We start from the raw sequence: 12,656 nt of genomic DNA on the forward strand, positions 1-12,656 counted from the left end.
CACTCTTTCTAGTTTAATAATATCCTTTCTAGAATAGGGTGACCAGAACTGTACACAGTATTCCAAGTGTGGCCTTACTAATGTCTTGTACAACTTCAACAAGACATCCCAACTCCTGTATTCAATGTGCTGACCAATGAAACCAAGCATGCCGAATGCCTTCTTCACCACCCTATCCACCTGTGACTCCACTTTCATTCGTGAGACATGATTTTCCTCTCAAAACCATGCTGACTGTTCCTAATTAGTCCCTGCCTCTCCAAATGCCTGTAGATCCTGTCCCTCAGAATACCCTCTAACAACTTACCCACTACAGATGTCAGGCTCACCGGTCTGTAGTTCCCAGGCTTTTCCCTGCCACCCTTCTTAAACAAAGGCACAACATTTGCTACCCTCCAATCTTCAGGCACCTCACCTGTAGCGGTGGATGATTCAAATATCTCTGCTAGGGGACCCGCAATTTCCTCCTGAACCTCCCATAACGTCCTGGGATACATTTCATCAGGTCCCGGAGATTTATCTACCTTGATGCGCGTTAAGACTTCCAGCACCTCCCTCTCTAATATGTACACTCAAGACATCACGATTTATTTCCCCAAGTTCCCTAACATCCATGCCTTTCTCAACCGTAAATACCGATGTGAAATATTCATTCAGGATCTCACCCATCTCTTGTGGTTCCGCACATAGATGACCTTGTTGATCCTCAAGAGGCCCTACTCTCTCCCTAGTTACTCTTTTGCCCTTTATGTATTTGTAGAAGCTCATGTCTTCCTTCTCTGCTGTAAACTTCTATATTTAGTCTATGAAGCAGGACAATGGAGAAAAGGCAGAGGAGGGGGCATGGTCAACTATAACGAACACTGCAAAAAGGCTGCGGATGAGGAGGAGGGATAGAGCATGAGAATAAAAAGCAGAGATTGTCATTCGTGACTTTAGCTAAGTTCATTTTGGTGCCATAAGGAGGGCAGAAACTTGACCAGAAGGGCTTAAACATTTGGGAGAGATGGGCATGGAGGAAACATGTTAGAGGACCCTGGAGGGGAAAGTAAGGTTGAAGATGGGACAAGGGACAAGGGACACCCCCCCCCCCCCCCCCCCCAAGAGTAGGTGATGACAGTGGTTTTGAAGGAGAGAGGGATGTTGCTGAGGGACAGTTTAGCATATCAAGGAGAAGATGGTACCTCTGACAATGCACTAGACTGTGCACTCAATTCTTTGAGTGGGGTTTCAATTCACAACCTTCAGACTCAGGAGAGAGTAATACTTGCACTGGGAACAATATAGCTTCAAGAGTCAAAGGAATTGATTTGTTCTTGCTCCCTGGATTCAAATGGGTGGGAAACGAGAGTCCTGCTTATTATTAAAAAAAAGTGGCCCTCTTGGTTGGAGTCACTCTCCTTACCCACTTTTGGGACAGTTAATGTTGCTGGCCTGCTTTTGCCACCTGGGAAGTGCTCTAGGCAGGAAGTTCTACTGAGTGAGCCCCCAGCTTAGTATTTCTCCAGTTTCAGAGAGGCCTAAAAACAATTTGTTCCAATTGGCTTATGTCCACATATATCTGTTGCAAGAAGGGCTACATTCCACCACAGCAGGAAGATATGTCTTCTTTCAACTAGAAGCAAGAACTGTATCAAGCTGCATGCTGGAGGGGTCCCTAGCTCTCCAGTAACTAGGCCCAGCAATTACAAGACTGAGTCTTCCAAAATTGAGAGATCAATCATGTTCCTGTGATCTCCCAGACTGCCAATTAGAATGGTTGAAGGCAGGGGCCTAAACAGAATATATGCACAAGGGTGCTTTCCTGGCTGCAACCTCTCCAATAATCATCCAGTATGTAGGTGAAATTTGTATAGGAGTGGTATTTATGGCATATGATCTGAAGTTGACCCTCATACATTTTGCTGAAGGTGATGCTGAGATGCTATTACTGCACAGTTTGTTCCTTAGAGACACACACATCAAAACAACACAGGGGAAGCATATAGATTTCAAGTCTTTTCCAGAAGAAATAAAGTAAATCTAAAAAAAATCATGCACTTTTGACAATTCAAACAAATAAAAACTGATCCAAAGTAAACTGTAGTAGACTATTACCTCCCTTAAGATACACATTCTATATTGGTCGATTAATTATAGATTTTTCACTAATTTATGAATCAATAATCCAACCAATGTGAATAAACTAAACAAGTTTTTAAGAACTGACCTACCTGCTGAATAAAATTATACTCCTTACCTTCTTCCTACCTTGTGTAAAATTAACTTATATGCATAGAACAGTGCTAAATCATGGCTGTACAGGTTGGATTATTCACTCATTAGAAAGAAACAGGCCTAGTTCAATTACTTCAAATATTTAATTTTCATTCGATGATTACTTTTCAAAGTAGTGTGCTATGTTTTCTGATTTGAGAAAACATAGATAAGGTAGTGGAAAAACTTTCCATCGGAGTACCTGAGACAAAACGGTCTATCCGAGGAGTGTATTCATATTTTGTGGCAACAGAAGAACTTGGCTCAGTAAAAGGATTGAAATGATCTGGAGAATCAAGAAATTGCATGTGTTCATAGATTCAAATTCCTGAAGTACTGAAATAAGTTTCAATAATTAAGCAAATTTCAACTTGTCCTAGTAGAAATTGTAACTAAATAGTTGGGTTTTTACCAAACATTTCATGGCTATGCGTCCTAGAAGTAAAGGTCACACCATCTGAGAAGGCGACAGTGGTATTTAGAACTTCATCAGCTTTCGTAAGAAAAGGATTTAAGCTTGGAATGGCTTCGTCACCAGCATCAGAAGAGGAGAAAGGATCTATAAACAGCAACAGTAAAGAAAGCAGAAACAAGAAAAAGCAAAGAAACATCAATCAGGTCATAAGACAGAAAAACAGCTTGGTCAAGGGACATTCATTCATAAGAACAGGAGTAGGCTATTTAGCCCCTCATACTTGTTCCACCATTCAATGAGATCATGGCTGATATGGACCTAACTCTATATCCCTTAATACCTCATTAACAAAAATCTATCAATCTCAAATTTAAAACTAACAATTGAGCTAGCATCAATTGCCATTTGTGGAAGAGAGTTCCAAACTTCCACTACCCCTTGTATGTAGAAGCGTTTCCTAACTTCACTCCTGAAAGTCCTGGCTCTAATTTTTAGGCTATGTTCCCTAGTCCTAGACTCCCTAACCAGTGGAAATTGTTTCTCTCTATCTACCTTATCAGTTCCCCTTAATATCTTGAAAGCTTCAATCAAATCACCCCTTAATCTCCTAAATGCCAGGGAATACAATCCTAGTTTGTGTAATCGCTCCTCTTAATTTAACCCTCAGAGTCCAGGTATCATTTCTAGTAAATCTATGCTGCACTCCCTCCAAGGCCAACATATCCTTCCTAAGGGGCAGTGCCCAGAACCGAACTCAGTACTCCAGGTGTGTTCTAACCAGGGCTTTGTATAGCTGTAGCATAACTTCTACCCCCTTGTATTCTAGTCCTCTAGATATAAAGGCCAGCATTCCATTAGCCTTTTTGATTATTTTCTGTACCTGTCCATGACATTTTAATGACCAATGTACATGGACCTTCAATGCAAGTGATGAGTTCAACCAGTTAATTATTGATGTGAAACCTTGTTCTTCCTGCTAAATTATTTGCCATTACTTGAATATTTGAGTCAAATTTCTTTCCCATTGTCATCAGTCCAATGAATGGGTCTTGCTTTATACAGCCTGGTCTGTAAAGCTTATGTATATACATATCCCTCTTCGAGGAAGGGATTTAAGATTATTTGTGCAAACAAAATCGTATGTATCCTTTAAAATATAGTTTTATACAATGCTCAAACACATAAAAACTCGAGTTTAGCACTGGAAGTACATGTTGCAATGTTTACAGTTCCTTGCATTTGTTTCCTTCATATGAATGAAATACACCACCATGCACAACCAGCAATCGGAATTCCCATACTTCACACAATCACCATTGGAATAAACCTGTTTCTATCAATTGTAGTCCTCCCTTGTTAAAGAATTGTACTGTAATATTTTTTTTTTAAATTCCCCAGCCCAAAAAAAAAATCAATTTACACTTGGGGAAAGGTTATAGAAGCGACAATGATTCTCCCTTCTCTTGCGTCTCCCTCCCCCCCCCCCCCCAAAGAGAGAAGGGGGGGGAAGGGGGGGGGGGGGGGGGGGGGGAAGAAGAATGGAGGGAGAAACAGACATCATGTGTAAAAAAGTGACTGCAAACAAGTATTTGAATGACTTTGACTCTGAAACCAGAGCATCTAACATGTGCAGCTGCTTCATCTGACCACACACATAATTCAACTTATCAGACAAGTCCATCAACCTTGGATAGGGGTTGACAACATATATCATAATGTGCATAGATTTCAGTGGAATTGTCCCAGCACTAGCTATTAAACTAAAACAAGCCGAGCACTACTCTAACCTCAATCTATATATTTGGAGAGTCTCATGGGTGATCAAGCAGCACAAGCTGTTTGACTGCTCGATAACAGGATTTCACATTGAATCAACAGGGTCACTGGTGCAAATCTTAGTAATAATTTAAGTATCCTGTGCTTATGACAAACTATTTGCAAACATTATATTTTTGTGGTGTAAAAGAACAATTCAATTATTAATCTGCAATTTGCCAGTAACAAAGCAAACATCCTTCAACACTCAATCGACATCTCCAATAAGCCGATGTCATAGGAAACTTTTCCGCCAAACCACAGAAAGGTGTAGTGAAGTGTCTTCACTGCAGGATAAACTAACACTTTCTCCAGCAAAAAGCCCAGTTTATAATTAAACTAACATGAATTTTAAACATTTAGGTTCTCCCCAACTTTAAATCTCTCAGAATATTCTAAATCTGAGGTCTGACAAACGCCATCCTTCGAACATAGTACAGTTAGCTCGGTTTTTTTGGTAAACATTTACTCATTTTAACTGTAATATGTTTAAAATGTTTAATAGTTTGATAGTTTGATGCATATCAAGCCAAAAGATCAACTGTGAAATGTAAAATATACTGAATTAATTCTTCTGCAAATGTCCAGCTGCATATTCGGCAGTCAAGGCTACAGCCACAGCATCTGGGTGATCATTCACCAGAAACAGAAGCAAGCTTTATAAATGGATCATGAATAGTGAAATGAGGAGACCAGCTATTGTGCTGAGTAATTGCACATATATATGCAACAGCTCAATTAACATTTATTCTCTAAGCCTCCAACTTGACTTGACATTCCACTTGTGTTGGTATTTGAACATTGCTCAGTTTTTGATGTAGCTGCTATTTCTATAAAAGATCAACTTACAAAAAGACCTTGAACAAGTCGCAGATATAGATAGCTACACCTCCAAGTGTCTAATGGACAGTTAGCGTTCTGATTGAATAGTATATAAAAAGGAACACAAATGACTGGCTATCAAGTTTGGATAACATAGTAAAAGCATAGATTTGTGCAGTACTAATATCCATCACCAGCACTTAAGCAAGGCTCTCAAGGTTACAGGGCATGGTATGGCCAGATTATTACTGCAACAATATTTTTTCCATTTTGGCTCCTCAAATCCAATATTGGCCTCTTGAAAAATGGGACATAAGTTTGACTCAGCTGCTAATTTCAACATCTAAAATCAAAAAGTTTCAAAATGAATAGGGCAACTATAAACATAAGAAACAATAACTAGCATTTACATATAGTGTTAGATCATAACCAATGCTCCCATTTTTTTTTAAGACAGCAGATGATAGTAATAATTCTGCTGTAACCATTTACACCTCCTCTGGTGTCCTTTTTTTTCTTTACTTGTCCCATTACCACCCCCTTTTTGCCTTGCACCATCGCTTTTGTCATATAAATCATTCCTTCCCTCCACTCCAATCTATCCAGTACCCAAGGTGAAAATGAATTAGTTTCCTTGGCTAACATTTAAACACAATGAGGTAAATTTTAACTTGCAGCCCAGAAGGGAGGGGGATTGGGGGGGATTTGCAGGTGCAAAATCTTTGGGGGGGGGGGGGTAAGTGGGTGGGTCATGATCGCTTAATGAGGGCCATCAATTGCACTCTCAGGTTTCGCTCTCGGCAGCCAGCCTGTTTGACAGGCTGGCTGTCAGGCAAGAGGGCCTGTTGCAGCAGGCTGCAGCCAGGGATCGGAGGAGAGAGGGCGGGAAGGAAGGAGGGATCATAGGCAGGGGAGATTTGGAGGGGGGAACATCAGGGAGGTGGGCGGTTAGCCGATTGCAGGGGTCTTGTCGGCCAGGTGAGCTTGTTGAGTCTTTTTTTCCAAATTCGTTCATGGGATGTGGGTGTCGCGGGCACGGCCAGCATTTACCAGTGACCCCCACATCCCATGAATGAATTTTAAAAAAGGCCCAACAAGCTTACCTGGCCGACAGGACGCCCGCCTAGATGAAGCACTCCTGCTCCTCTGGGCCCATGAGTAGTGCAATAAAGGCACTCACCTCATGGATCTGGCCCTCCCCACCTGCTTTCACCTGATGTGAATCTGAAGCGATGGGAAACCCAAACAGGTACAGTTACATTTATATTATTCCAACACACAACATATTAAGTACCTCAAGTAGCTCGATGAGGTACATTGCTCTTTTAAGTATAGGCTTTAAGTGGGGGCAGTACTTCCTGGTGTCTGCTCTCCACACAGACAAACCTGCCTGGGTTAAACCCAGAAATACCCGGAATGCAGTCCCACTCTGAAAACGGAGTATTTTTACTCCCCACCTGTCCCCAACCCACCAGTTCTTGGGGGTTAAAATTTACCCCATTATTTTAACTATGTTCATTATTGAGCATAAAGAAAGTGGAAAAATAGCTAACTACTTCTCAGTATTTAAGTGCCTCAGAAGTCACCTGCTGAGAAATTATTTACAAACAAACATGCCATTTAGGAGAAGCAAACACCACTGTACACCTAATTTGTACTAAGAAACAGGATATTCCCATTACTACCCATCATGATGTGAATTTTTGACTATTTTTCCAAAGAAAGGAATTAGAAAAAAAAATTTAAAAGCAAAAATGTATTTACTCAATGAACGAGGCTGTTTCCCCAAAGACTGTAAACAACAAACAATTTGTTAGCCTGTCTCAGTAATCAATACACCTCACACCCAGTGTTGGGAGGTCCCTGCTCACAGCATTATGCAAGGCTTGTCTGGCACAGAACCTTCCCATGGGTTGTGAATGCGAGATTACAAAAAAGAGCCTCAGACAAAATGCAGTTAGTCAAGTTTTTAAACAGAAAACTGCAAAGCAAGTTTTTGCTAGGCTCAGAAGGTTAGAATGTAGAAGGGTAGTTAGAAGTTATTCTATTTAAGCCAGATGTCTCCTGATGAAGGGAAGTATGGCGCATTCATTATTTTCTATTATTACGCAAAGGCAAGTTGTACTGATTGAATTCAATGAGTCCGATCAGGACTGTTGCTCTGTATGTTTACTTGCTGTGGTTTGAATCAGCTTAATAATCTGTATCTGCCCTTGTCCTCGACCAAATGTTTTCTCAGTCCTCCTTCTTGGGGCACGTGCGAAAGACACTAATATCCAGGTCAGATCACAAGTTGGTACTATTATTACACTAGCGTATAGTTAGATATTAGGCAGTAAGGGCACACTGCTAAATGTAAAACCACTTACAAGAGTAACTAGCACTGCTGTGCCTGAGAGAATATCTAAGGTAAGACCCTAAATCCAAGCACTACCATAAAAAAAGTTTCCTATTCAGTTCCTGTGTGGGGTTTTGCAAATAGTACTCCAACATCTGTAGAATACCAAGCATTTCCATTCAACCACCAAGTACATTTGTTATAAGCTAACTTTTTAGAAAGTGGGCTCATTATCTATGCTTTCGTCTTTTATGATGTGGAGATGCTGGTGATGGACTGGGGTGGACAAATGTAAGGAATCTTACAACACCAGGTTATAGTCCAACTGTTTTATTTTGAAAATCACAAGCTTTGAGATTATCTCCTTCGTCAGGTGAGTGAATGAATGAGAGGTTCTCAAATCGCATATCTTATATTAGGCTGGTACACCATCACACCAATCAAAGGTGTCATTGGTGTTCAGACAGGTTAGCCACGGAAAACAGTAGGTCCCAGTATGCTGAATACACAGTGTCGAGCGAGAGCGTTAAACACAGATAACGTTTTTTCCCCCTTGCTGGTGGGGTTACGTGTAGCGTGACATGAACCCAAGATCCCGGTTGAGGCCGTCCTCATGGGTGCAGAACTTGGCTATCAATTGCTGCTCAGCAATGTTGCGCTGTCGTGTGTCTCGAAGGCCGCCTTGGAGAACGCTTACCCAAAGATCGGTGGCTGACTGTCCTTGACGGCTGAAGTGTTCCCCGATCAGGATGGATCTCTCTCTCGTGTATTCAGTATACTGGGATGTACTGTTTTCCGTGGCTAACCTGTCTGAACGCCAACGACACCTTTGATTGGTGTGATGGTATACCAGCCTAATATAAGATATGCGATTTGAGAACCTCTCATTCACTCACTCACCTGACGAAGGAGATAATCTCCGAAAGCTTGTGATTTTAAAATAAAATTGTTGGACTATAACCTGGTGTTGTAAGATTCCTTACATTAGTCTTTTATAGCACTGCTTATTAAAATTTGGTTACAATGCTGAACAACTAATCAACCTTTTCATTAAAAAAAGGTAGTTTCCATTGAACTGAGACACTTTGGGCCTTTACATTTACTTTGGCATTAAAATACTGTACTAGACTTTGACTTCCTATACTAGAGTGCCATGATCCTCAAAGATTAAATAGTGCACTTTACTGCTTACTATATAGACACATTTTATTAGCATTTTACTTCCTTTTGTCTGAAGGTCATTGCAGATTCCCATGGGAATTATCTGTACAAGAGATCAAAGTTTAAACTATTTTAAGTACACTCAATAACAGAGGACTAGTTTTCCCTAAAGCTCCTCCAACAAGGAGTAGGCAGAAAGAACACACAAAGCAAAATACTTATCACTTAAGATATTTAAATAGATTATAGACATGTTTTTAAAATATGTATTAAAAATAGGTAGCCTCATTCCTTACAGGGGTAATCAACTAGTCAGTTATATTGACCCTGGAATAATTTTTTTTGGAAAGCTATATGTCAATACTGAAATCAGAAGCATTTGGATGTGCTCACACTGAATGAACTGTTATTTTAAAATGTTGTTCTTACAACTGTCATTTTAAAAATATATTTGATTAAAACTCTGCTAGGATCACCGGAGATATCTGGATGTCAAACAGCTAACACCAGCGTGCAACTGGTACAGCACTAAAATAACCGACCTATCTATATAGAAAAAATAACTTACATTTACATCATACCCTTCACGTCCTCAGAATGTTCCAAAGCATCTCTTAGCCAATTACTTTTAAGTGTAGGCACTGTTGGTACATAGGCAAACACTGCAGCCAATTTGTACACACCAAGATCCCACAAATATCAAATGAGATGAATGACCAATTAATCTGGTTTTTGTGGTGCTGGTTGAGGGAGAAATGTTGACCATGCCCCCAGGAGAATTCCATGCGCTTCTTCCCCCAATAGTGCCATGGGATCTTGTTCATCCACCTGAGCATCCAAAGAATAGCACCTCCAACAATGCAGCACTCCCTCAATACTGCACTGAAGAGTCAGGCTAGTTCATGCCTCTCCAGACTTGGACTTGAACCAACAATTTTTATACAATAATAAGTCATGGGTCTAGCATAGTGTCACACCCCTCAAAGGCCTCGCATATCTCAAAAAATGATTGACTCGAATAGCCGCTACCTGTTGATTGATGAGCCAATCAGCTTGGTTAACTTAAGGGATAGGAAAAGCTACCAAATCAACATGCAGCAAAGCACAAAACAAAATCACATTCCATAACACAACAGAGGCAAAAATAACTGGAAATTGAGCAGTGGTAGAAAGATTATGGGACATGCAAGAACACAGGACTGAAGGTCTTTGCGATGAAGAGAAATATTGGGTCGAAGCTCAGCTTGGGGTTGAACATCTCACTGAGGTTGCAAACAATCTGGTTGAGCCTGAGAAAGCTACCAGGGACATGAACAGAATTGGTGGAAAAGTAGGGAGTTTGTGGCCACAGCTGAAGACAGCTCATCCAAGACTGAATGTCAGTTAAGCAGTCTGGCAACACAAAGGAAGTGGAGGGGACGTACAGCTGGGTATCAGCATACATGTGGAAGCTGACCTCATATCGACAGACCCCATAAGTTCAGACGATGTCGTCAAGCAGCAGCATTTAGATTACAAATGCAGGAGTAAGAACCAAACATAAGTATTAGAGTAACATTCAAGATTCACACTGATAGCTTCTGAAATAATTTTTTTTTAAATCCAACTGAAACATTGCTTCTAGACGAAAATAAGTCAACAAATAGATAAAGCACTACACCTCTAGCTTAAAATGGCATTTAAAAAGTATCAGATTGCTATTGTCCCAGAAATCGCTCTATTCACTCCCTATTCAGATTTTGTCCTGTAAAAATGTTTTTACATCGTAATCCAATACAAAAATCTACATTCCTTACCATTTGCAGAGGTTTAGCGATTCAGTGGTCCACAAAAATAATTCTAATAAAGTTTTATAGATTTTCTTCATAAAAATTATTTAAACTCATTATTGATAATTTAAACCTAGTTTTAATTTCAAGGCTATCAATTTTTAGATCTTTCTTGCATTTTGATTAAATAATCCAACTATCTGAAAATACATTGAACATCAGTAAAAGTTTTGCAAATCTCAAAAAGGTTTTTTTTGCTACTTGAAAGATTTTTCTAGGCACCTTACCTCCCCATGTATTAGCTGCCGGGGGTACTGTTGAGATAGAATGCATGGATGGTTGAAATGTTGGCTGAAGATCAAGCAAATCATTTGGCAGTTTGGAAGTGCTGTAGGGAAAAATTCACAGTTGCTTACACCTTGTACTACAAAACAAGTGAACGCAATGTGAAGTATTTAAAATCGGTTTAGGATTATATTGGGTTCCACGAAAATGTTCCGACATGGTAAATAATTTTTTTTTTTTTTAAATGTATGCAACAGGTTCTCATTTTAAGTTCAAGTATGGCTCGAAAACTGGCTTCATAACAGGTAACAGGGCAATTAATACAAACTTTATAGAGTGGAAAGGGCTTACAAGACAAGTCTTCCCATTCAAATTTGAGGTATATAAGGGAAGGCAATCATAGAAGTGGTTAGGATGAGATATACTTTCAATATTAAGTACTTTAACCCTACTCCCCCATGAAACACTTAAAAAAATGTTAGAATTTCCTGCTGGAGAAACGTTACCTGTATTTGAGAGAGAGTGGAAAAGCAGCCTTGTACAATTTGCATCATATCAGACCTATTTGAATGAGGCGGCGAACTGGCCTGACTCCAACCAGTTGTCATTTAGACATGAGGACTGGCAACCATTCCACTCCCAGATGCCAATCCCAACAGTGAAAACAAATTTAAAATTTAGTAGCAGCTGGGATTAAGGAAAGGAAAGATGCCAATGTCAGTGGACTGTGTATGAACCAGGATGCATCATTGGAGCAAATGCTTTCCATTCAGGAGGCCTGATGAAAATACATTTCTACTTAGACAAAAATTCCATCGTGTAATCGTCTTTTTAAAAAACATTTTCTCCAACTGTTTTCTCCTCCTCTCCTGAAGGCCTCGGCACCTTGCTGGGGTCCAGTTTCATTGTCACCAGTTTCCCCCTGGTACCTCGGTGAAGAGGTCATTTTGCTCCTATGAGCTATGACAGAGTGACATGCAGGCTATTTGACCATGAGGGAGTGGGTTTCACAACTGAACCTGATACTGTCCTTACCCGATAACACAGATTGAAGTTCCAGCAGGGGTCACTGGATAGGGATGTGTATCAGGAGCCTTGGCCAGTTTTCCTCTCCCTAATCAAGAGGCACTGAGCCCAACTACAGTGCCCATACACCATTCTATCTGAAATCATCCAACTTAGTAGACAAGGGGATTGAATGACAAACTTTCTTGGTCTGTATGACTCAGCTATTCATTAGAAAAATTGCTACAACATTTTCTTTTAAATTAATTGTTTTGAGGTGGGAGGAGGAAGTACTTCAGATTGAAAGTACTTTTCCTCTTTGCCATGATAAATGTTCCTACACCTCTGTAAATCTAACTGTTGTCACTAGGCTAATTTAGCATATCAAATGTTTTGGGAAAATTTCACAAGCTATTTTTCTTTAATATTGTCAACACATTTCTGGTGTGATTACTTAAACCACCTCAAATTGGTTTCTACAAAAAGTGGAAAGCATGTGAAATTTCACAAGCTCTCTGCTGTTCTTTCCTGAAATGCTAGAAATACAACTGTCTAACCATGCAAAATTTAATAATTTGAAAAAACAAATTTTATTCCCATGTTAGCATCAATATTATCAGATTGTGCACACAAATGTTAAAGACTGACAAATAGGTGTGGCTATTCAAATCACTCTTTGATATTATTTACCATTGTCCCATGCTCTATTCCAAGATCAACCAATGGATTCAGAATTATAATATTTGAACCTTTCAGAAACTCTGTCATTTGGGTTTCTTAATGAAGTTGA

General features: G+C 39.9%; 1 protein-coding gene across 23 annotated transcripts in view; it reads right to left on the reverse strand.

The window, feature by feature from the left end:
* The window catches only part of picalma (phosphatidylinositol binding clathrin assembly protein a), a 133,717-nt gene that overhangs the window by 39,140 nt on the left and 81,921 nt on the right, over positions 1-12,656 (reverse strand). For 15 of the 23 annotated variants that reach the window (XM_067986310.1, XM_067986309.1, XM_067986298.1 and 12 more), the window contains exons 12-13: positions 10,864-10,964; positions 2,669-2,815 (exon numbers count right to left, since the gene is read on the reverse strand). In XM_067986310.1, the coding sequence (XP_067842411.1) occupies positions 2,669-2,815; positions 10,864-10,964 (248 nt within the window). Of the gene's footprint in view, positions 1-2,458; positions 2,543-2,668; positions 2,816-10,863; positions 10,965-12,656 lie in introns of all 23 variants that reach the window. The other 8 variants (XM_067986307.1, XM_067986305.1, XM_067986306.1 and 5 more) reach the window with 2 other exon arrangements.

The sequence above is a fragment of the Heptranchias perlo genome, chromosome 6, assembly GCF_035084215.1.
Source record: "Heptranchias perlo isolate sHepPer1 chromosome 6, sHepPer1.hap1, whole genome shotgun sequence".
Classification (NCBI taxonomy): Eukaryota; Metazoa; Chordata; class Chondrichthyes; order Hexanchiformes; family Hexanchidae; genus Heptranchias; species Heptranchias perlo.